This window comes from Pipra filicauda, unplaced genomic scaffold (assembly GCF_003945595.2).
Source record: "Pipra filicauda isolate LSUMZ 115617 unplaced genomic scaffold, ASM394559v2 scaffold20_size4479445_pilon, whole genome shotgun sequence".
NCBI classification, from domain to species: Eukaryota; Metazoa; Chordata; class Aves; order Passeriformes; family Pipridae; genus Pipra; species Pipra filicauda.
Window position 1 is genome coordinate 1593938 of NW_024104321.1, and position 26184 is coordinate 1620121.

The 26184-nt window shown below is 40.0% G+C and overlaps 1 protein-coding gene across 1 annotated transcript; it reads right to left on the minus strand.

The window, feature by feature from the left end:
• Positions 1–5616: 5616 nt before the first annotated feature.
• RIPK2 (receptor interacting serine/threonine kinase 2) lies at positions 5617–25995 on the minus strand. The gene is made up of 11 exons (XM_027737353.2): positions 25794–25995; positions 22782–22935; positions 21453–21608; positions 19000–19157; positions 14854–14903; positions 14347–14508; positions 11344–11429; positions 11074–11163; positions 10549–10654; positions 7370–7552; positions 5617–6217 (listed from the first exon to the last, which is right to left on the minus strand). The coding sequence occupies exons 1-11, from the start codon at positions 25982–25984 to the stop codon at positions 5892–5894; spliced, it is 1662 nt and encodes a 553-aa protein (XP_027593154.1). The 5' UTR covers positions 25985–25995; the 3' UTR covers positions 5617–5891.
• Between the last annotated feature and the right edge of the window lie 189 nt (positions 25996–26184).

The window sequence follows — 26184 nt, forward strand, 5'->3', positions numbered from 1 at the left end:
GTAGTTATGTACATTATAATATAGCAAGAAATGTTTTGGCAACAGGATTGCTTTGAGGGATGTTGTTCTTTGCTGGAAAAACAGAGGGTCTGAGTGCCATGTTCCTTAATTTGGGCCCCTCTCATCTTAAATTATTTTTGCCAGGGCAATGTTAACAAATTATAGCCTAAACCCCAGAATGCATATTTTCAAGAATGCATAATTACTTTCGCCCTGAAATTTGAACTTGAGTTTGTCCTGTTTCTGATTTCAGGCACAAATCTTGTTTTCTGATTGTGTGTTATGCTGAGGGACTCTGTTATCATACCACCTTTATACCGTTCACATATCTCCCTCCTGAAGCAGCCTCAGCCCTTTAATTCTGTAGAAGCTGCATGTTGGAATGTGAAAAACAATGTTTTCTTTATGAATGCATCCCATATTACTATTGGTGTGACCCTTGTGGATACATCCTACTGGACATTAGCCACAGATTTACAGGAACAGCACATAAATCAACACTGAGCAATCATAAAGCATGCACTGTGCATGAAAAACATTTTTCTTGAACATTTCTTCTGTGAACACAAAATCTAGTACCTTTGCCAAGGAAGATTACACTTAATCTTACATTTTAAGTAAGCAGGATGGATAACATAAAGAAGTGAATGTGACTGCCTTTGTAACAAGTTTTTCTTATTCATTTTTACAATCTTGCAGGATTTAACAAGAACTTCTGCAGTGAGGCTTCTCCTGTACCAACTTACTGGTCATAGCAATTCTTCTGTGTGTTATAGTTACATATACACACACATTTGCTTATGGAACAACAAAGTGAGGTATGCTTGCCTGAATAAACCTGTGACACTTTCTGGTTTCTTGCCCACACTTCCATTACTGCTTAGGAAGGCTTCTCATACTCTGCACAAGTCTTGGAAACAAGACTCCTTCAATTATTTCCAGATCCCGCTTCATTCTTACCATTGCCCAGCTGCAGCAAACAGCTCAGCTGCACCTCTACCAAGTCCTCAGCTTTCCTCAGTTCCTTACCTCTGCCTTAGTGCTCAGGCAGCACCAGCTCCTACAGTCCTCATCTACAACAGATGCACTTATGCTTAACCCCGACTGAAAACACACCACCAAACTCTACCATTAGCTGCAAGAGTCTGTATGACCAACAAAGGCCACCGCTTGTGCCATCTTGGTAAAATCATATCTTCACTTACTTTGCCATGAAGTTGATGCAGGACAGAACATAGCTCACAGACCATGTCAAGAAACTTCTACTAATCATTTTAAATTCAGGTATGGGAGCAGAACATGAGGAACAGCCACTACTAAGTGACTAGGTGCTAAAGTGGCATACGAAATCTAGTGCTAACAAATGCAAAATTAATATGCGTGTTCCTATGTTTCTATTTTTCCCTTTGTACATGTTAAAAGACATTTCCACATGCATATTTTGAAAGGCTTTCAAAAAGCTGTTGTGACTCAAAGAAAAGCTTGTATTATTAGTCTAAAACATCAGCAGCATTTTCCCTTGGAGTGAAAAAGCTGAAAAACTGTTAAGAATTGCTATGAAGAAGTGAGGAGTGTACAAAATACTGTTAAAACAACTGTAAAACAAGAGAACTGTCAGACTTTGGCTCATGTTGACTCATACGTCTGCCATCTCCACACACCCTTCTCCCATTCTGTGTGGATCAGGCACACAACTTCCACCTCCCTTTCCCCATGCCTACCCCAAAGCATTCTCCTTATGTTTTCATCTATATCCTTCAAGTCCCAACTGTGGCTGCCTCCTCTCCCATTTCGCTCAAGGAAATCTGTGCGTGTGCCTAACATGTTGGGGAGGGTAGGTTTGTGTTGCCCAAAGAGGTGGTATCTGATGCCTGATATGTTCAAGGTCAGATTAGATGGGACTCTGAGCAACATGATCCTGTTGATGTCGTCCCTGACCATGGTAGAAGTGTTGGACTAGGTGACCTTTAGAGGTCACTTACAGTCCAAACTATTCTATGATTCTACTCCCTAACGGAGGGAGGCTCAGGGTTCAAGAAAAGAAGCGGGAGATTGGGTAGAGTTTTTCAACTGTGTGGCCTCAGGGTTTCCTTGGAAGGCTGAGCTTTGGTTAGAACTCTCATAGCCTTACAGATGTGGGCATATTCAGGACTGGGGGTAGAAAATTACTCTTCCTGCAGCTGTGCCATCTCTGGGTGATGGCACATGAAGGGGAGCAGCCCACAGCAATTGCAGCAGCCTGGCAGCTCCATTCCTGAATGTGACTCTGTAGGCCATATTTATCATTATAACTATTCAGTGACTCTAAGCTAGTTTGTACCACCAAGCAAGAGTAAGTGGGGAGCCTTTAGAAAGCAGCGGGATGCTCTTTGCCCTCACTCAGGTATCTTAGAGCAGGTCCTCATCTTCTATGTCTGTTTTCTCCCCACCACACCACTATGAAGAGGCTGGAGGGTGGGCAATTACCACAGTTGGCAGCACCTAGCATAGCTTTGGAATCTACCCCATTGTTCCCCAGGGCTCTCCCACCCATCCTTACATGGTTTCTGGGTCACAGCAGCTGATGGGCTCTGGCAGAAAAGCTGCAGCAGGCTCACTGGCAGGTTGCAGAACAGACAGAGGCCAGTGACTGCAAAGGGGCTGCAGCAGCACCGAGAAGGTCCAACAGCACAAATCACAAATTCAGATCAGTCTGCCAGCCTGTGCATGGCATGTAGAGTTAGGAAGGATGGCATCTTGCGGTGACCAAGCTCTGTTTGCTCTAAGGGAGATGTTGCTTTCAATGAGTTGGGAAATGGGAAGAAGGTGCAGATCCCCAGACATGAGACATCAGATGTCACCTGGCAGGCCAAGGCATTTTACACATAGCAGGACTGCTTTTACCCTCTTACATGTTGTTTAAAATAATGAACTCATGCAGACTCTATTATAAGAATATTCATTCATGGCTAGGCTTTGCAAGTGAAGATTTGGGAAGGGCTCTACCCACGTTTGTTACAAGCGTGCTGGTGGCTAAAAAGGCCAATATGAGATAGACATATCCAATTGCAAAAGGCACAGCAGAAAGACTCCTCAGGTGGAATATTCTGCAAGAGATGATTCTTTCTGCGTTGTCTTTTCTCCTCAAGGGTGATCCTGCGTGCGTTCTCAAAAGAAGTAGCAGCGTTATAGATGGTGTGTCTCCAGACCTCCCAGTTGGAGGCTAGAGTAGACCAGTTATGTTGATCAATATGGCCAAGGCTGAGATGTTGTTTCAGGGAGTCCTTGTATCTCCTCTTTGGGGCTTCTCTCTTGTGGCAGCCAGTGGCAAGTTCACCATAAAGCAAGATCTTAGGGAGGCGGTGGTCCTTCATCCTGGAGACGTGCCCTGTCCAACACAGCTGTGTTCTCAGCAACATGGCCTCTATACTTGTGACTGCTGCTTGTTCTAGAACAGGTGTATTGGTCACATAATCTGACCAGTGGATATTTAGGATTGTACGGGCAGTGTTGATGGAAGTGTTCTAAGAGTTGCAGGCGGTGGTGGTGGTAGATGACCCATGATTCAGATCCATATAAAAGAGTAGACAGCACTATGGCTCTGTAAACACTGATCTTTGTACTTTTCTTCAAGTGTTTACTTCGCCAAACTCTTTTATGGAGTTTTCCTAAAGCACCATATGTCTTTGCCAACCTGTTGTCTATCTCTCTGTCAATCTTACCATCCGAGGAGATGAGGCTGCCTAGGTAATTAAACTGCTGGACTGATTTGAGCTATGCTTGGCCAATGGTGATGTGGGGATGATGGAAGACTTCCTGAGGTGCAGGTTGATAGAGAACTTCTGTCTTCTTTAAGCTGACTTCCAGCCCAAAGAGCTCATCAGTGTCTGCAAAGCAGGATGTTAAACGCTGCAGAGCTGCTTCTGTGTGGGCAACAAGGGCGGCGTCATCAGCATAAAGCAGCTCCCGGACAAGGTCTTAGTGTGGGCCTTCAGTCGCCTTAGGCTGAATAGGCTTCCATCAGTACGGTATCAAATGTAGATACCATCTTGATCATATACCCCTAGAGAAGCCTCTGTTCTTAATAGTTACTAAAACCACAGTTCAGGAAAGCTCTTAATACATGGTGAATTTTGGACACAAATCTAAGAAATTGTATTTTGGCGCCTTGCAAGACACAGCTTTCCTTAGGTGCCACTAGTAATGAACAAGTGTGGCTTAAAGTGTGACATGCAGTGAAACACACAGTTCTGCCACCAAACACCCACTGGCATTTCTGGCAGCCTTCCTCAGCACCTCTCCCTGCTACACTTCATTAGTTTTGTTCTAGAAAAAAGCACAGCCATTCATTGCTCCATGATCCTGGTCTCAGCTTTCTAGTTTGAATTGTCCAGCCTCCAAAGAGAAGCAGGATAAAAGGCAAATTCCCAGTTTATGCCAAAAACTTACTTTATTAAATAGAATTTTAAACCACTCCTTTTCTACGCAATAAACTATACATTGAACTCTTGTGATTCAGTTCACAAAATAATAAAGATATTGAAAAAAGTAAGCTGTTGGCAATTAGTAATGACCACACTGAAGCTTGAATCACTGCAATGGGGCTTCCTGCTATATAGGTTTTGAAGCTTCTATAGGTTTTGAAACAGCCATCACTTACCAAATTTTATACAGTGTCAGCAGAAACTGAAATTATTTATTAGTGCTTGCAAAAATAATCTGCCTGTGCTGTGTTCTAACAAATTAAAACCAGTAGTGTTTTTAGTCGTTTTGAAGTCACTAGGTAAAGTCAGTAAGGTGTTCTGAAATGAGCCGAAAAAAAATTCCACATTTTCCTTTCAGGTGGCCCCATCTTTGCCTCAACCTGTTAAGCACCATCCTTCAGACAAAAAATGATGGCAGATATGTTGTCCAGAGAAGGTTAAGGCAGGTCATGGCAGGAGAGACCCATGCACATCACTTCCAGCCTGGCAGGGCAGGGCAGTGCATGGTTGTTCCCTGTACAGACCCAACTACTGCTCATCACATAAATACTAAAAATAAAATTTAATTAGAAGTTTGATCTAGTAACATGATTTTGTGGCAGATGACAAAGGTAAGGGAGGTATTAACCAAGGAAATGTAAAAGAGGTATTAACTAAGGATGTCCTTATATAACCTCTACCTGGATCTCATCCTACTATGATTTCAGGAATAGTTTAAGTTTAAGCAGTTGTAACCAAATAATGTAAAAGGCTGTAGCTGCAGCCTTTCTAATGTATCAGTTCTGAGCAGAACAAAGATGACAAGTATAATATCCTCCTTGCCCTCAAGGCTTCTCTTTGGACTGACATTCTTCTTGTGCAGTGGTCTGAAGCGCTTGCCATGGTAATAAAATGGGGAAAAGAAAACAAAAGAATAAAAAAAATCCTGTAAAAATGCAATGCAAACTTCCTCCCACCTATCACTCTTCTCCTGTATGGCTTAAGGAAGAAAATTTATTATACACACAGCATAATAACCCCAGAATAGAGCAGCTAGATTATTTCCCTCCTCTATGGGAAAGAGCAGATGGAGGGAGAAAAACAAATACTGCACGTTGAGATGAGTTGTCTCAATCCTGTCAGGTGAAAGGAAAGGCTATGTATGAACAGCAAATATGTAAAACAGGAAACATTTAATGTTTTTCTTTGTCATGTATAAACAAAATACTTTAAAAAAGTGAGTAAAAGAGTGCCAAATGTTCAGCTTTATCATTGCACTCCAACTGATTAACTGGTCACTCACCAAATGCAGGCTAGATGAACTCGGTGTCACTTCTGAGACTACAAAGGCATTGTGAGGACAAAGCAGCACATATATAAAACTACTATATAGAAACAAGAATCATATTGTAAGAAATATTCACATGGTTTCATATAGAGAGAATAAATTTAAGGATGTAGTCTTTGAGAATTAGATACAACGTCTGGATAAGGTTGAAGTCCTAGCTGTTTGTTATCTTTCAACTTTTGTACTATAATTCTGGCAAATTCCTCTCCTTGGCTGTCTGAAGTATCAAGCAGTTGTCGTACTTTTGATGTCCTTGTAGGTTTGGTGCTTATAAGTTCATAATCTTCTTTCATGAGTAAAAATCTTGCTAGAAGAGCATCCAGTGATTGATTCAAACATGCTTCAGTCATCTGATCAATAATTTCTTCTCTTTTACTTTGGATCCACTGATGAGCTACATTCTGCTGTATGGTTTCCAATACAAAATCTGAGATTGGAGAGGATTAAAAAAAAAAAGGGATTGTAACTGTCTGTCAATAAATGTTGCCATAGAACAAAGAACAAGCTGAGAAAGAGCTGCTAAAATGCTCCAATTTGTCAAATTTGGTAGTTAGAGTATCTTTTCTATCTGAATCACAGAATAATTTAGGTTGGAAGGAACCCTCAAGGAGGTCATCTGGTCTAATAGCCTGCTCAAAGCTGGACCAACTTCAAGCATAACTCAGGTTGCTCAGGGCCTTGTCCAGCTGAATTTTGAGCATCTCCAAGTGATGGTACTTCTGCAGCCTCCATGGGCAACCTGTTCCAGTGTTCAACCCGACCTGGTACTAAAAAGAGAGAGGTGGTAAATTCACTTTCCAGGGGGATTTTTATTGAAGTTTACTGAAAACATCCCTGTAGCTTCCTGGTATTTTCCTCAAGATGAGGATTCACACAGTGAAAAGGTGTAGATTCTCCTATTTCCAGAAGAGGGTGATGCAACAAATCTTTATAAAATTGCATGTTATTGTGTGTTCCCTCAAAAATATGTATTTCTGAATAAATCATCATGCATTAAAGTTTCTTTTTGTTAACTTTTTTGGAAGCACACTTTTAACAGTTATTTGATGGATAGGAATATAATGTAGTGGGCTCTTGACTAACACAGAAGATGTTAGTAGAGATTCTGTGTGAGATGCTGACACAGCTTCTGCTTTCTCTTTGCCTCACCATTACTGAACAGAAGACTGACAAGCTTAAAAAGTGAGAAGCGACAGGCAACAAAGATGACTAGTTCAAGCTAAGTTTTTTTCCTGTTCTGCTGGACTGCAGCATTGTTACAGCAGTAGGGGGATAGGATAAATAATATGAGCAAAGGGAATGGGATAAAGAAGACCCATGGCAGCAGGAATTAAGTCTGCTTAAAAGGAAAGAAAAAAGCTAGGACCTACAGGTACGTGTACTTGGTCACATTTTACATTGGTTTTGCTTACTTTGTACTCTAAGTCTACAAGGACAGAATTACTTGTATTCTTAATTTGCAGATACTTTGTTTTCATTTTACAGATGTATAACAGTTACAGTTTCCATTTCATACACAGATATATTTGATGTTAGAACACTTATTGTGGGTCTTGGAATGAAACAGTGTTTGCCATACCTGAAGGAATCAGTGGTGACTGCAGTATACACGATGCAGACTTCGAGGCATCTGAAATACTCCTGTCAGATGAAGGAACATTACTTGTGCATGGATGCACAAGAAGTTTGGCACTCTGAGTTACAGAGATATTGTCATCCGTGCTCTGGCTGCTGAGAGAGTATAGACACCCAGAATTTCCATCTTGGAAAAAAAAAAGGAGAAAAAAAAAGAGCAAGATGTATTGCTTCTATGTTCAAATAAAATAAAGCCATCAGAGATTATTTAGAGCAATTCCATAAAACAACTCATAAACAAACTACTTTCACAAGATATACAACATATTAGTCCTTATATTCAAGTTCTGAGTACATTTATGTCCCTTACATTGTACCAGGGCTTGACCATGGGTTTGGGGGTCCTGTTTTATTTTAAAGAAACATCGAGAGTATAAATCTAGTAGATGTGAACTTTGATGAAAAAGCTCTGTGTGACAGAAATTTTTTGTAGGGACTAGATGAACAAAATAAATCCTTTGAGTATATGGAGAGGTAACTAGAAGTCAGTGTGAAAGCAGATTCATTTATTTTGATGAAGTTTGGCAGCACAACGAAGGTGATAACATTAAAAGAAAGATTCAGGTGAAGGAAAAGGACATGAGGAGCAATGTTAACATTCAGTGGGAGGCCAATGGAAGCTTTTTGTAGTCCATTAAAACATGATATGACTTCAAGAAAGCTTCATGTAAACTTTTGCAAATAAAGAGAAAAAGTATTTCTATCGGCTGGGAAGCTTAATAGTTTCTAGTTTTAGGATTTTTTATTATAGAAAAGGATGATGGATATGAAAGCAGCAGTAGGAATGACTCACGGAAGAGATAACAAACAGCTGATGAGAAACATACTACAGGACATATGCCTAATTCTGTAAACAGTTTTCATTACAGACTTTCACAGTGTCACTTGATAAAGAGATGTTAACTAAGAACCAGAGATGCAGATATAAGAATTCAGATGAACATCTAAAGACAAAATGAGGTAGCCCCATGGACAACTCGGGATTACCTGTCCAATGGGGGAATCTGAAGGTGTATTCCCAGTTCACTGTTGACCTGTAGAAGAATATGTCTATAAGTACATGGAGCAGGAATAGGAAAATGTGGAAGAAATTACATTCTAAGTATTTTAAAAATAGTGGACTAGAACTCACAGTAACTAGTATTTTATTTCAAGAACAAGAGAGAAAGTTGGGCAGAGCCATGTAGTGTGAAGCAGCAGATATTATCTACTGCATGAATGAGAAAGAATTAGGAGACAACTACTGTGAGTGAAAGATGTTTTAAGAGATGTGTTTTAAGCAGCTCTGCTGGGATAGATTGTTATAGATCCTTAGGCACACAAGTTTAATTTAATAACATAAAGATAAAACTACTGGGATTTTACTGATATGAATGACCTTGACTAGTGATCACAGCATAAAAAGTATAATCATAAAATCACAGAATTGTTTAAGTTGGAAAGAACTTAAGATCATCGAGTCCAACCATTAACCCAGCACTGCCAAGTCCACCATTACATCATGTCCCTTAGTGTCACATCTACATGTCTTTTGAATATCTTCAGGGTTGCTGACTCAACCACTTGCCTGGGCAGCCTGTTCCAATGCTTGATAACCCTTTCTGTGAATAATTTTTTCCTAATATCCAATCTAAACCTCCCATGGCGCAACTCAAGGCCATTTCCTCTCATCCTATTGCTTGTTAATATTGTTTGTTGGTAAGAGACTGACCCCCACCTGGCTCCAACCTCCTTTCAGGTAGTCGTAGGGAGCAATAAGGTCTCCCCTGAGCCTCCCTTTCTCCAGGCTAAACAACTCCAGCTCCCTCAAAGAGAAACATGCTAATGGGATTTATTCAGATGTTATTCAGAAAAAAATCAGGTTGACACAAGTTACTCAGAAAGAACCTAGTTGACCTAGAAGACTGAAATGATAGAAGTGGAAATTCAGAAGAAAAATACGAGATCTAAATTTTCTGCTTCAAGCAGGTCTAATGACTGGAAGTGAGATGAGGAAAAAAGCCCCTAGGTAGATTATTCTGTAACGAGGGGTCTTGTGAGGAAGGAAAAATACAATTCTAAGGTATACTGAGTAGAGTGTTTTTTTAAGGCAAAGAACCATTTGTCAAGTCTTTCATAGTAGTAAGTAGAGGTCTGGTAGTCTTATTTTAATGACTCAAGTTAGAATATGCACAAGGAGGACTAGTAACATACCAGGAGAATAAAGAAGCATATTTTACAAAGGAACTTCAAAAGTTCACCTAGTAAAACAAAATATATGAAAGGATTACTCTCTAAATCAGAAATGAAATGGGAAGAGGGAAAAAAGCTGTTTAAACTTAAAGAAATTCTCAAGAAAAGCTTGCTACAGAACGGAAAAAACCCCTTTTTTATGCCCATACTTTACAGCACTGAAGTAAATTTTTTGCCTGCTTTCACATTACTGGTCCCCGCAAAGCCAGAGGATACTCCATTCTTTTGAAATATGTTTGCATTCCACCAAGGGAATAAACTTAAATGCAGTTTTAGTTTCACAACATATTGCTACTCCACCTGGGTCCCATTGCATTTTTCTGGCTTCTCATGTCAGCAAAACTTCAAAATTGAGTTTTCTGAGGGAGTTTTGCCAACTTTTATTCAGAAAAGGGGACAGCTACAAAAGGTCTGCGCAAGTCTTGCAACTTTTGCAAGGTAATCTATTAAAGCCATTTTTATTTATTGAATTAAAAATGATCTAGAGGTTGAGCTGCACTGGAAACTTTGAGTTTACTCAGCTTCAAAAATGCCTCAAAATGTGTAGCCTTTTTATATTTAGAAGTAGTTCACAGATTAAAAAAAAAAAAAAGGCAGTTAACTAAGCCACCAAGAGTTTTAAGGGACAATTAAGGGACAAGTGAATGTTATCTCTGACCTAACAACCCAGAGCAGGAAAACTAAAGCTGTCAGCTGTGGAGATTTCTCAGTGACAGGAACAGAAAATCAGAGCTTAAAACCTCTAGTTTACTCAAAGCACTAAGTTTAAAAAACACATTATTTTCCGACATAAACAGAGACCCAATTTCCTACTATGTAAATGCAATGTCACAGTGGGAGTGTAAAGCTGCAATGGCAACTTAAATTTACACAAAGTCAAGAGTATCTCACCTGATGAAAGGATATTACACTGTGGGATAGACTTGAGTGTTGATATATCTGGAGAGATGCTCCGAAGGGGAAGTGCATCACATTGTATGGAGCCAGAATATGTTTCCTGAAATAAATCCAGGTGTATATTGAACATGCATGTTAAATAAATATGAAGCTGCAATTTTTTTACAGAGAATTTCACCATCGCTGTGTTCCCCTGCTATCTAAATGCTCAACAGACAACACAAATTAAAAAAACTAAATCTAAAGAAATCATATAATCCTAATACTTGTATTTTTCCCAAGGTGATAGCAATTTTGTATACAAGTTTAAATACCAGCAAGAACCAAAAGCAGAAGCATTAAGGATCAAAATAGCCCTATATGGCTATGTATTTGTTACACTCTGACTCAAGTGATGAATTTTATGCCTTTCCTGACTGCACAGGAAAATAAAGTGCAGAACAACTCCCCTTACTAAGTTAACCCTTCCTTAAGCTCACAGGATCCTGACGTACCAAATGCAACATGTAAAATATTTACCTTTTGGGGATTCAGAGGTATATTTAGAGAAATCTGCTCCACATTTGCTTTCTTTCCACTCTTGTAAATACCTTGTGATTCATATAGTGACTGGAAGAGACATTTACCCGTATTAAATTTCTGCTATAAGACAAGATGACAGTTCTGTTCAAACACATGCTTAAACCAGATACAAGATTAGATACATGACAAATGAGATCACATTTCTTTTAGCAAGTAAAAGTTACCAACTTATTTGACCAATTCAAAACTGTAACAAAAGCTACTTACCTTTGATCTCTTTAACAGAATTACTGCTTCCAGCATAGCTATTTCATCAAATGTCCGCAGAACTGGCTCAATGTCTATTAAACATTCTAAACAAAGAAAGAGTACTTTGTGAATGGTTTGAAGTGGAAATCAAGTTATCATTTTGCTAAAGCATCTTTCTTACATTTACAAAAATAACGTGTCTATTGACATATATCAAACCACATGCTGCTAAACAGAAGTTTCCTGCTCCCACATGTTAAAACAGTTCACACCACTAAAAGAAACCCTGTCCTGATCTAGCCACCTCATCATTCTGTAACAAAAGAGATCCAGGATAGTGCTGCAACTCTTGCATTCCTGGAATGGACAGAGATCCAGGACAGTGCTGCAACTCTTGCATTCCTGGAATGGACAGATTGGTGACTTTGCTGTGTTTCAAGGTAGACCCATCAAGCCTGATTAGCTGAATGGGACCAAACACCATGAGACCTCAGAGTGGGTTGCTGATTTCCCACTCCAGAAGAGGTGTTAAAAATTTATACAAGGAAAATAAACACACCCCCAACACAGCACTATCCAGAATACATGCTGTGAGGCAGGGCCAGAGAGGATGGCATAGTCAAGGCACTATCACATCCAGTGAAACCAAATGATATTGCTCTCATTCTCACCAAATGCAGCAAGCCAGAGAAGCTAAAATCATCTGCTCACAGAGGGAGGTACAGGACAGTACAATAAGGAAATGACCACATGCGCTCTTGCTTCCAAAAGTTTATAATACTAAATATTAAACAGTTTGAGATGACTATATTATAAAAATATCTTTGAAACTGTGCTCAAATACAACAAAACCTCAGGATAGGATGATATGTATCAGAATTCTACTGCATTTCCATGAACTCACTGATTCAGCAGAACTCATTTATCATACTAACAACCTGTCACACTGCACCCTTGTTAACATATTTTTACTTTTTACTATAATTTTACCACTCTTCTTCCCTATTAACTTTTATCCACTAGCATCTTCAAGACATACATTCAATACTGGGATTCTTATTTTCTTGTATCAGCTAAACCACAGTTTTAAAGGTATATCATTTTCCACACTCAAATACTAGTATTGTTAATTTTTGTTGCCTATAATTTTGACTATAATTAAATTGTGGGGACACACTCCAAGTATACATGGAGCGATGGTGATAAGCAGTCTTTATCCTCTATTTCTAAGGAACAGACAGGTTAGCTGAGCTTTTCTATTTAAAGCTTATTTTTAAAAAAGGGGGTTTGGGTGTTTTTGTGTGTGTGTCTGTGTCCTTGTCCTATGGTAATTGCAAAATTTCCCCATTAGTGAGCTTTACTTCCCTTAACTTTGCAACAGTTTTGTAACTTCCTCTTTCTTTTTACGATAGTAGAGGAAAAGCAATGCACGTTTTTTTTCAAAGACCATCTTACTACAGGCATGGCACTAATAACTGAAACCAAGTTTGGTCACACTGTAGTACATATCCCAGGTAATTATCCCTTCAGTGTGACCACAGACTTTATTTTTTTTTTTTGTTAATTGGCAGAGGAAAGCAAGAACACATACAGAAATACGATTATGAGTCTATTCTTTTTGATTTTAGAAAATATTCTAAATAGATATATTTTCTTGCTTGAAAAAAATAAAATATATACCCACAATTTACACACAAATCAGACTCCAACACAATCTGGCATTTCAAAATGTTCTTAAGGCAAAAATAAAAATGCCTCAAAAAATCATGTAATTCATTTTGGACTGTAAACTCAACATGAAGACATTGTATGTGTTTGGATGTTTCCCATTTTGTCCTCTGCTAAATGGATGCAAAAACCCAAAGTTATGAACTCAACATATGAACCCAACCCAAACATGCCCCCTCCCCTATCCCCATCAAATCAAACCCTAAAAGCAAAAAGCATCAACTAAAAAACCCTGGCATTTGAGTAACTGCATCTTTGAGCAACAGATCTCTGTACTGTTCTATGTTTGAATATTTTCAGTAAATCCCTTACTCTACATTTTAGTCTCTCCAAGGCAACACAGCTTTCCATACTGAATTAGAATCACATCTTCTAAAGGGGCAGGCTGAAAGTTTGTAAAGCTCATGCAAATTAAACAAGCACAGCGAGGCAGCTGCAGGAACCACTGTTCACTTCACCACCCTGACATATGTGACCACAGCAACAGTCGCAAGAGCAAATTTCACAACTGAAAACAGGTAATCCCTCTCTGCCAATTTTGATGGAATTACCTTTATGCAAGTAAAGTGTGCTGGTTAAGTTGAAACACAGGCTTTCAGAAATAAAACCACAACTTTTCCAGTTCACACTCTGCCACTCTAATCTCTACAAGCTCACACTTCAGTCTTATTCTCTAAATTCTGCAAACCATTGTAAAAAAGGCTGAATGTAGCTGTATTTGGTTTCATGGACAAAAAGCTGAACATAGAAAAGATGAAAAGTTTAGTTCTTGTTTGATAAAGGAGGTGGAACAATCAAAGATAAAGTCTCAGTGAAAAAGATTTATACTGAGATGCAAACACAAGATGAAGTTACTATGGTTTATCTGATGTGCAATGGTTTGTTGGTGTGTTCGCCAGCTTGCTTGTAAATCCCACAGTACTCATTCTGTACTTACTTCCCACACCTTAAGAAACCAAAATCCTCTTCCAACAACAAACAAAAAAACCCAAACACAAGTAGTCAAACAAAACATACTGCTTTTTTACAGTTAAATTAAGAGATGGTAAATGCAAAAGACTTCAACAAACAACATGGTTTTATGGCACACATGTAATTCCGTTCATAAAAGTTTCTTTACATACATGATGGAAGCAGCCAAGACCCTTATCATAAGCAGCAAGACCAAGCATGTATATCTCTTCATGTCCTTACCATTTCCCTTTTGCTACTATAACCTTGGTCTGTAATAACCATGTCCAACAGAAATCTCGTAATTTAAAAATCTTTTCTCATTACGCAAAGCAAACTCACTTAAGAATGATGGTCTTTCATCTGGGTTTTGTGCCCATCCACTTTCCATCAGTCTTATGATGAGCACTCGATGAGGAATGTCCATTGATAAACTTTCTTCACTTAAGTCTAGTCGTTGTCCTTGTGACACGCTGTACATTATCTGCAAGGGGTTTATAACTTCTGTCAAAACAGATATCATGCAGTCATTAGAAATACATGCAAAATAAACAGCTTACTACAGGAGGAATAATTCAGTTTGCAGATATAGTATTTACAGTTCATCAAAATAAGTTCATGTTTCTTTTTTTAAAAAAATGTATTTTTAATTTATAAAACAACACCGTAATAAAAAAACCCACAATACCAAGAGTCTAATTTGAAAAGTATCTCAAAGTGTTCTTCAACGAGTTTACAAATTGAATCATTAAAAAGTAACCTCTAAAATGAAGTCCCTTGGTACCCAGGTCTCAGGTTTAACCTTTACATAAGGTGGGAAAAATAAACTAAAGGAAGACATGGCCTTACCTTCAAATGGCTGTTTCCTTGACATCACTTCCCACATGATAATTGCATAACTGTTTAAAGTATAAAAATATAGAAGGTGTTATTTTAGATTACCAACACTTAATAACACAATGTGCTCAGCTTTATATTTTGTGTAAAACATTTTGGTAAATGGTCCTGTAAACACACATGGGACTGACTGTAGCTAACTACAATGATGGCTGAATATATGAAAACTAACAGGAGTTTTAACCAGTGACTTCAACTAGAACTAGTTAATAATATTAAATACAGAAAAGGTACATATCATATAAACTCCTATTCCAAACTTGTATTAGCTTTCCTCTAGTAATATGTTGTGAATAATGCACATGTAGTTTAAATCTCAGCACATAAACTAAAATGAGTCCCAGAGACCCAACTGCTCTGTCCTAACAGGAACACTGTGGCGTTTCCCCAGTCCAGATTGACACTCCCTGACATTCCTGAGGGAAGCTGGGTGTTAGCAGGGAGGATGGCTTTGACGCACACCTAAGGTATGAACTTCCACTCAGGATGCACACTCCAGCTTCCCCTCCCATATATGCACCTTCAACACATGCAATCTTCTCTGTAGGAAGAGATGTCACTTGCACACAGCACTCAGTTTCCAAAAGCAACTCTTGGGAACACCACTCTGAACTACTGCTAGGACACTGAACACACATCTGCTTATTAAAACTGGTGGCCTTTTCTTTCCATTCACATCAGCATGAAAGGGAAGTGGTTCAGTGAGTACAAGCTTGCTCCACCTTTAGTAGACTAGTCACTCTATTCAGCCATCAGGGTATATTAAAAAAGATAACTTTAAACAACTTTGTAATTTGAACCAGTTTAGATGATTTCATTTCAATGAAGCATTCCATTCCTGGTCCTTTTTTCAGATGCACATCAAAAATTTCATCAAAGCTATCACTACGTTTTATGACACTCTCCAATTTTCTCTTGGCATATTCTACCATATGTGAATGAAGCTCTATTCCATGATTTATCCCGAAAGGTCCTAATACTAATCCTACCATATTACTCAAGTATCTGGTTCCATTACCCAGATTTAGAACAGATAATCCAGGCTAAAGCTTCAGTGCTTTTGTAACTTCAGAATAAATGCGAGGTGCTGACAAGTGTGTAGTTCCATGCTTCCAGGCCAAGTCTTTACAAGCATTATCACAGTGTTGTTCCAGATAATAATCACCATAGTAAATTGCTCTCAAGGCTTGCTCCACACTCTTGGTGTGAATATACTAAGCTACTTTCCTACATCACTAAGAAATACCACATTTTGCATACATGTAACTGCCTTTAAGCATCTGATGGTTACTAATTAAGAAGAATCAAAAAAATTAAGAAAGAAATAACTGGTGCTTAAAATCAATCATATAAATTGAGTTTTCCTAACTACTTATTCTGTTCATATTTTAACATTAATCAGTGATAAAATTTATTCATGTAATTTTTAATAAAAGCAGTCCTCCCTATCAGAAAGTCTGCTTTTTGATGCATTCCTGATAAATTTATGCAGGCTGATTTTTTTGTCCCTTTCGTAAGAGTTAATGCTGCTTGACTGTTGTTTAAATGATTTCTTTCTTTAAGAAAGATCCTTCCTCACAAATTAGCTTAAATATCTCAACAACATTCAGCTGTGGTCAACTAGACATCCAGCCTTTCACTCAGTTTGGAATCTCTCTACAATTCAAGATTATTTTCTCAGTTCTACAACACTGAAGCATTCCCCTTTACACTGTTCCTGTTTTTCTTTCTTATTTCTGCTTTATAGAATCTCCTTCTGATAGTGACCTGTATTCAGTTTGCATAGCCAGGTTTTGGTAGTTGGGGGGATGCAGGGGTGGCTTCTGTGAGAAGCTGCCAGAAGCTTCCTCCGTGTCTGGCAGAGACAAAGCCAGACTGCTCCAGGACAGACCCGCCACTGGACAAGGCTGACCCCATCAGGAATGACAGTAACACCTCCGTGATAACATATTTAAGAAGGAAAAAAAGTTACTGCACAGATGAAATTGCAGCCAGAGAAGAGTGGAGTGAGAATATGTGAACAACAATGCAGACACCAAGGTCAGTGCAGCAGGAGGGGCAGGAGGTGCTCCAGGCACAGGAGCTGAGGTTCCCCTGCAGCCCGTGGTGCAGGACCTGAGGTTCCCCTGCAGCCCGTGGTGCAGCCCATGGTGGAGCAGCTGTGCCCCTGCAGCCCATGGAGGACCATCGGGGTGCAGAGACCCACCTGCAGCCCATGGTGGAGACCCACTCCAGAGCAGGTGGATGCCCAAAGGAGGCTGTGACCCCATGGGAGGCCCATGCTGGACCAGGGTCCTGGCATGAATCTGCTGACCCGTGGGGAGAGGAACCAATGCTGGAGCAGGTTTTCCTGGTAGGGCTTAGGGCCCTGTGGGGGACCCACACTGGTGCAGCCTGTGTCTGAAGGACTGCACCCCATGGAGAAGTGACCCACGTGGCAGCAGTTTGTGAAGAACAGTCTCCCATGGGAGGAACCCCACGGGGAGCAAGGGAAGGACAACTCTCTCCGAGCAGCAGCAGGAACAACCTGTTATGAACTGACCATAGCCCCCATTCCCCGTCTCCCTGCGCCGCCGGGGGGGAGGAGGTAGAACTTGGAAAGGAGGCTGGGGAAGGGAGGAAGGTGTTTTAAAGATTTATTTTACTTCTCATTATCCTGCTGTGATTTTGTTAGTAATAAATTTAATTAATATCCCCACTATGAGTCTGTTTTGCCCGTGATGGTATTTGATGAGTGATCTCTCCTGGTCCTTATCTCCACTCATGAACTCCTAGTTACATTTTCTCTTCTCTGCCCAGTTGCATAGAGGAGTGAGAGTGCTTTTGGTGGGTGCCTGGCATCTAGCCAGGGCCAACCCACTACATGAGCACAGATCTTCCTGTGTGGCCTTTCTGGAGGTCCTTCACTGTCTCTCCACCTTCATGTCTTCCTGCATGAACTTCCTTCTTTCTGATGTTGTCTCAGTTTCTTTTCTTTCTTCTCACACAGTTTCTTTCCTTCCTAATTAATCAGTTTTCTATGCCCTTCTGCTGATGTGTTCTCTCTTATTTTCTCCCATTTGGTTGTTATTCCTCTGCACATATTTTTTTCCTAACATCATCTGTCTTCCTAATCTCCACTCACTCATTAAGACACAAGTCATACTTTTTTTTCCTATAAGATATAATTTTTCCTTTTTCAGTGTTTTTCTACTGTGTATTTTCTCATCAAAGGGTGAGGAGAGCAGGTATGTTGCCATCTGTATTTTTTGGACAGGAACATCAAGAAACTTCATGTGCCCCTTAAGGGTAAGGGATAATTAAGATAAATAGCAGTCTCCCTATAAGTCACTAAGACTCTCTTGAGAACGGTCATCTCTCACCAAGATACAATCCTATCAAAGATTGCAGCAGAGAGATGGACTTTGTCACAGTGATTGGCCTCTTTATGCCTCCTCGATCTCCATTTACATGACAACTCCCCCCCAAATCCTTCAAGTAATCTTTGAGCTCTCCAAACCATTTCAGACTATTTAACTGTAATTCTAATATCCTCAGAGCAATTGTGTTATAAGGGCCACCACCATGCTCCTTACTATTCTATTACTTCTACTCAGAACTGACCAATGCAAAACTACCTGAACTTTCATAAAGTAAGTTATTCCTTGAGTAGATCCTTCTAAATATTTCCTCCAACCCCACTAACCTGTTTTTACCTACTCCCTTTCCAAAAACATGTTTTCTTCTTTCCCCTGAGTGCATTCTGCAAATTATGTTAATTGATCTGCACAGATTACAAGAGTATGTGCATTGACTTAATGGTGTGAATAGCTTTTTTCTTTCCCTACATTGTCTGTATGTGTACACTCATTTACAGAAACCAATCTCCTCTACCCGCTTCTGTAGTCCCAGCTTAATTTCTGAAGCATTACACTTGTCACGGTGACAAGAAATGAGTCACTCAATTTTTATTTTTTATTTTCCAATTCATTTTGCCTATACAAATATGATACTACTACTACTGAAAATAATAAAATTGCTGAGAATATGTTAAAAATCTAGGTTCAGAAAATCAAATCTGAATTCAAATTTCAAAGCGCACTTGAGAACATGAGTTACCTGTAGATATCGTGTTTCACACTTGCCCGGCTTTTCTGACTGGGGTTGTAGTCTTCAGGTGGCATGTAGATAATTGTCCCTCCTTCTGGCAAAGAGGATTCACTTCGTGATTGTGACATGGATATGACACGCCACTTGGACATGCCAAAATCTGCAATCTGGAAAGGCCAAATCAGTTGTTTGTAGAAGAAAAACTGGATTTATCTGTTGACAGTTGTTAAAAATTCTTGAAGTATGCTCGGAAGAAGGGGTCACCCAAAGTCCTTAACCTGACATACAAAGAATACGTGGTTCCTCTAGCAACAGGAAACATCAACTCCACTTCATAAAGCATTCCCAGATCATGACTCACGCTATCCCTCTAGCACTGCTCTATGCTGTTCTTTTAAGGAAGAACTCATATACTCTATGGCTGGGGAATCTGCTATAGAAATCTGTACCTTATGACAAAAATCACTTTCTTGTGTTGAAAAAAAGCAAATAAAAATCACTGATTACTTCTAGCTCCCCGGTTATGAAGAAATCACAAGTTTAGTATAAATCATCATAGCTCTACGTAACTTAGCTTGCCAATATGCCGAGGCAGTTCCTCTCTCAGAAAAATTTTAGGGCACTTCATCTCACTCACAAAACTGTGATATATTAATCCTGAATTAATAAATTTGATATTCTGAAATTCTGTTCTGCAAAAAGCTGCTGAATATTTTCTTTACTGTGCAACTTGGAGCCTGGTCCCTTTCTACAGGTTACAGTACATCTACATAAAGAATTAACTGACTTCAGATTACATCCTCAGACATCCATGACCCAGCATGGATGTCATCAGGCTAAGTTATGGATAGGGACACAAACAGCCAGCAAAATACACCTGCTGGCTGAGCTGTAGAGTGCCTGGCATTCAAGGGAGAAAGACAAACAGCCAGCTACGAGCACTGCACTTGGCCAGCGTTTGTGTAAGAGCAAAATCATTTTCCAGGAAGATGCCTGTGCAAGCACTGTGGCAGCTAAAATATCAAAAACAAGCTTTCTGAAGAGTGTACGGTCAAAATATCCAATGAAAAGTAACCTTTTTTCTCTACAACTCACTCTCATCAAGCTTTCCTCACTGTAATTTGTCTTAATTCTTGCTTATTCAATAGATCAGGGACAGTCAGTAGCGCTTAGTGGTGTTACTTTTATACATACGCAATACTTCTTCTATTTAGCATAGGTGATAACCTTCCTTGCGTTTCCTGTCAGCTCTCCTAATTCTAGAGAATCTAGCTTTACCTCTAAAAGACACTTAGAACCCTAAGACACTCCTTACAGGAGGCAGGGCAAGTGTGCAAGAGTTAAGCTATTCCTTTCAATTGCTCCAGCAAAACGATTGTTCAGATGCACTCAGTCAGAGCACCAAACCACACCAGTGCTGTTAGGGATTAAAAATGGAGTGGACAAAAAAATTACTTGGGCTAGTCCCCTGATCAGGTTTATCAGGAAGCCCGAGAAATGGCAATACCAGCCCAACCGAGTGGGAGGAGGTATGACCTGCTGAGGGTGTGAGCAGAGACAAAGCCGTGTGAGGCACACTGCGGCCGAGAAAAATTTCTGTGCAACAGAAAAAAGAAAGCAGCACTGAATCTTTGCTCGAAGGACTCACAGAGATTCGTCTCATGGTAAAAACTGAAACATTCACCATTCAAGTATAAGTTCAGTGCAAAATAGCTCTTCCATTTACTTGAATAATATATTCTATCAATTATAAAAATAAAGGATCTTTAAAAAAAAAACAAACGAGAAGCAACACACCCAACTCTTGCAGTTATGGAAGCACCTAACCATTTTGTCAGAAGTACTTTTAGTCTTTCTTTCACATCATGGCAGTGATATTTCAAAAGGCAGAATTAAAGTTTTAAACTACTGTTACTTCTCTGTGTATCTTTGCTTGTTCTCAGAAGTGTCACAAAAGCCATCTTCCAACATGTCCCGATTTCACAGTTATGTTTTACATGTTCTTATACTGAACTAAGAGAACAGATAAGTATATATTGCATGATAAATATCCAGTGGGGTATTAACATTTGAATTTGACCTACTGTCTTCCAAAAGTAACTTGTCTGAGCATCTCAGACAGGTACACTCTCTATTTTCTTCTCGGAAAGGGCCAGATGTAGCTACCCTTGGAAGGCTGACACACAAGAACATCACTACTACTGAGTATCATCCACTGCTATAGCAGAAACAGCCCAAATTCTGTCCTTCTAGTCTTTTCAGATGGATATAATCTACACTTGAGCAATGCAGTTTTCAAAAAGAAAAACTCAGAAGTTCTGTCTGCAAGGACAGAAGAAAAAGTCCAGCATACAATTACATCCTCTCTGTATGGCCACAACCTCACTCTTCCTCCTCTAAATCAATTAAAACACTTTCACTCAGTCTAGACACTGAAGAACATAAGAATTAAATAACTCTACCTTGACATGAAACTCATCATCCAGCAAAATGTTCTGGGTTTTTAAGTCATGGTGCAGCAGTGGAGGATTCATGTTGTGCAAATAGTTTACTCCCAAAGCAATTTCGTAAAGAGCGCGGAATCTCAGGCACCAGGGAATGTCAGGATATATGTCTTTCTGCCAAGATAAAACCACAGACCTGGAATATAATCCTCTGTTTTGATCTAACAGCACAATACAAAGGCTTATTTTAGAAGAAAAAAAAAGTGACTTGGGCAAGCAGCAACCTTTTTAAAACATACATTACACAAACTCCTTAAAAAACTGTAATGGAGCATTAAGACTGATTAGTTGTTAAAACAAATGCACAAATCATGCATAAATAACGCTGCATAAAAGTGTTATGTTTCCATCCCCTGGCATTCCCATAATAGTTCATGACTGCTATACATGATATAGAGCATTTTACTACATTACTCATTCACGTGGAAATATGAATTACAGATGAACTTCTGCATGAAACTTGCAAACCACAGATTATGAGTACTACACAAAGGCGGTCAAGAATCATATCTTCAACTGACACTGGGGGAAAAAAAAAGCTGTGGTGAAACTAAGCACAAAATATTACCTTTATAAATATTAATACACCTAGAAAAAGGTAGTAAAACTCAACTGAAATCTTAAAATTTATATTGACAGTAATGCCTCTATGAAAAACCCACAGATGAGTTCTCTAATGCATGAGATTGTATTGATTAAAGGTATAAAAGAGGTGCTGTTGAGACAACTGCAGGAGCTTTACAGTAGCAACACTGTATATTCAGGCCAAGCTAATGAGAGCAGCTGAGAGTTCAACATAGGAGAACTTAGAGAATAAGATCTGGTAGAAATATCCATAAATGTTTAGATCAGCAACATTTGGCTTCTATAAACTAAAGTCAAAATCTTCAATTTATTTTTTAGAAATACCCAAATTTGGGAAAAAACCCTCAATATTTATATCGGCAGTAATTCTGAAACCCAGGCTGAAGTACACATAAGTATTTCAGCATCTAACTAGAGAACAATGGAGATTTTTAAAGTGACTCTACATAATAATTCAACATAAAGTTAGTAATAGGTCACAACATTAAAGGAAAAAGTTCAATAAAACTTAAGTCTACTGAGTTAGGTTGTCTTTTTGAGATACAGAAAAGTCTATCAGAACACCAAAAACTACTAATGATAATTACTGTCTTTCAATGTGAAATATTATTCATAATACACTTTACTATACTAATTAAGTATGGAAATTGCAATTTATTTGAAGCAGCCAGGTATCTATTTAAAGACTGTAAGTATACTTACCCCATGTAATAGCTGGTTTAATGATCCATTTGTCATGTATTCTGTTACTATCCCCAGAAATTCAGGCTCGTTGCAAATTCCCAAAATTGGCAGAATGTAACTAAATCTGGCTTTGTGTAATATCTCTGCTTCTTTTAGAAGGTGATTTCTATCACTTGAAGAAAACAAGCAAACAAACAAAAAACATTACCATACCAATAGTAGAAGACTCAAAGCAAAGGTTGCGTTCACTATATTCTCTGTCAATTATATCCCTGTGTGCAGCACCACCACCTTTCACCATTTGATTTCTATCATGCTGTTTTGATAACAAAACAGCATAAGATAAATTAGAATCTGCAAATGCAAAGACAAGACAGCTTCCCCGGTTTTGTTGTACCACACAAATCTCTCTATTTCCATCACACATTTCATCGTGTTTCCAGTAAACAAGGATACAGTCAGAACTCCCAACTTCCACCATTCTTTGCAACCATGATGGCAATAACCAGCCACATTTGTTCTATTTTACCTCAGAACTCCTCAAAAACTTGGATTTAACGCGTCTTTACAAATTCAGACCTTGCAGCATGTGGATTCGAGAAGCTCAAGTTTTATTTGTGTATGCTTCTATCCCTAAAAATATTAACTCTTTGGTATGCCTTATATCTCAAATAGTCTTGAAAAAAATGGGTTTGTTGACAATGAGGATATCTGGGCCATGAAGGATAATTCTGAGAAAAAAGATTTAGATCTCACACCAGCAGAGACTGGTACAGGTAGAAGTACCTGCCCAGAATATCCAAATACAGGACATTTACAGCACATTTAAAACTGATCCTTTGGACATTAACCAGTCTGACTCAGAAGCAATAGGGCTGTGCTGGGGCACAGCAGTGTACAAGCCAGGGCTATGCCCATCACGATTTGTTCAGCACAGCTCCCTGTTAATGTGGCTGCACAGCTCCCGGGCGAGAGCCACTTGTGTCCATTGAGCTCAGGGCAGTCTGGACCCACAGATGTGGATCCAGCCCTAACAAGGAAAAGGCTGTCAGGGTATACGGGGAAAAGAGGAAGCCTGGAGAACTAAAGCCTGCTGCTTTTACAATAGGAAAACTTTGACTTTAGATGGATGTGAAATCGAGGTCCTTATCTATGTGACAGAAAAAGACTTTTATTATAGGAAACTCTAGGAACGCAGCCATTGAGAAAAACATGGGAGAAAACACACAACTATATCCCTTCCTCCCTCTCTCCAGAAAAGACTAGGTTTGAAGGAAACTAGGGGTTTTCCCAGACACATTTGCATGGGATTCAGCTGTAGCTGGGAAACAAATTGCAACATACCAAAGTCTATTCCTGGGTCTGTAAGTCACTTCACCTTTGTCTGCTCCATACCAGAAGGGCACTGAGCAATGCCTAAATGAGTACATGCCCACAACAGCTTCCCAGCTGGCTTTGCTCTTTGGCTGGTCACACACCATATTCTGGAATGCATAGGACATGCATAGGACATGGTGCATTAACTGCACCATGAATTCTTCCTCAAAGCACTTACAGGCTGGAATTTTATACTATACAACCAACAAATCACTGGCTGCAGAGACTCAGGTAAAACATATTTCTTACAGCTTTCAGTCTTCTAATAGCATTTTGGAGCTTTGCATGATATATGGTAGGTGACTGAATTATTTTGATTACCTTGCTTTCCCTTTTCATCATAATTTCATAGGTAAGATGTCACACTAATCCAAACTCTTGCAAGGCCAAAAACAACATTTGATGTTTTTCCCCAGCTGAGTTCTGAGGATAAACACTGTATTCCTGATTAGCAGGGATTTAAGCAGACATTTAAATTAAAAAAACCCAAAAAACAAAACCTCAAAAACCACAACGCCCCTTCCTCCCCCAGAGAACGCAACGTAACTGAGATTTCAGGCAAGATTTCAGAGATAAAGCCCGTGTATATGTACCTGTGTAATAAGAGGCAAAAGAGTTTGAAACAACTTGTCATAATCTAGTATATTGGGTTACAAGACTAGCAGTCTTTTTGAGCGAAGCTACCCTGCCTAAAGGCATAGTACTAGATCAGAGAAACCTGAGGTAATAAAGCTGGAAGATACCGAGATAAGACTCAAGAGGCAGGTTTGCAGTCAGGCAGGCTTCAGACAGCCTAGAAGAGGCAAATTTGCATTGATATAGTAAAATCCTGGCACTATAGGGATTGAATGAGACAGAGATGGATGAAAAATTATAACTTGCTGCCCCCTTACATGGAGTGACAGCTCCTGCAATAAACATGCTGCTGTTTGGGTCCCTGGAAATTGGGGAATATGACTGCAACACTGAAAATATCAGTTGTACATGGGGGCATACAAGCCTATTATTTTAAATCAGCTTCTCTCAGCACTGTGAGATCTGGGGGGAAAATAATAATTGTGCATTGTGTCAGAGAAGTTTCTTCTAGGAGCTAGAAGCAATCTTTAGTGCATATTCCCTATATCCTCTATATTCTTTCTCTCTCTGTAAACTACAAATCTATTAGTAATCACTGTACTTTAACACCCTCCTGATACTTCAACAAAACGGTCAGTAACCAACAGGCCCAGAAAGAAGCCAAACTGTGCCAATCCCACCTTGAGGAGGAATCAAGGCGCACACTGCATAATAAAAAGCCTCCAAAAGAAACAACCTAATTAGAGTCCCGCTGATCGAGACCGAAACCACCCATTTCCGACAATCGAAAGAGAGGAAGCTCCGGGGCTGGTACGTGCTTTCTCGTGGCTCAAGCCGATTCACTCTTCCTGGGAACCCCCTTCACAGGGATTTAATGCAACGCTGCCTACCAGAACACCAGGACTGATTCACCGACCTGAGAATCCCACGCCGGCATCTTCGCCGACACCTCGACTCCTTTCTGGCTTCGTGGGCCCCCTTGCTTAGTTTAGGGAAAGGTGGGCTCAGCTCGGTCCTTGCCCCCGGGCCGCCCCCCAGCGAAGCCCCATCCCGGCGGTCCCCTCCCCACCCCGTTACCTGTCTAGCAGCGGCCCCTGCAGGCATTTGAGGGCCACTGGGACCCTCCAGTCGGCGTGGCGGGCGGCGGACACGGTCCCGTAAGCGCCGCGGCTGATGAAACGCAAGTCCGGGAGTTTGTTGGAGGGGATGGAGGGAAGAGCGTAGCTGATGGCGCCCGCCCGGCCCTCACCGCCGTCCCCGCCGCTCATCCTCCCACTCCACCGGGCCCCGGAGAGCAAGGAGCGCCGCTCCTTCCTCTCCCCTCACTCCGCTTCCCCGCCTCTCCCCACACCTCCCCGGCCAGCCTCCTCCCCAGTGTGCCGGCGATCCTCTCCTCCTTCTGCCCCACGGAGGAGCCACTTCCCTTCCGCACGGAAAGGGCCTCCCGCGGTTCCCGCGTCGGTGGGAG

Excerpts from the sequence above, each read along its gene's own strand:
- RIPK2 (XM_027737353.2), bottom strand. The coding sequence starts at position 25,984 with ATGAGCGGCGGGGACGGCGGTGAGGGCCGGGCGGGCGCCATCAGCTAC. Across the intron at positions 14,509-14,853 it reads AAGGAAACAGCCATTTGAAG|AAGTTATAAACCCCTTGCAG; the intron begins GTAAGGCCATGT and ends CTGTTTTGACAG. Across the intron at positions 7,553-10,548 it reads GTGTAATATCCTTTCATCAG|ATGGAAATTCTGGGTGTCTA; the intron begins GTGAGATACTCT and ends TTTTTTTCCAAG.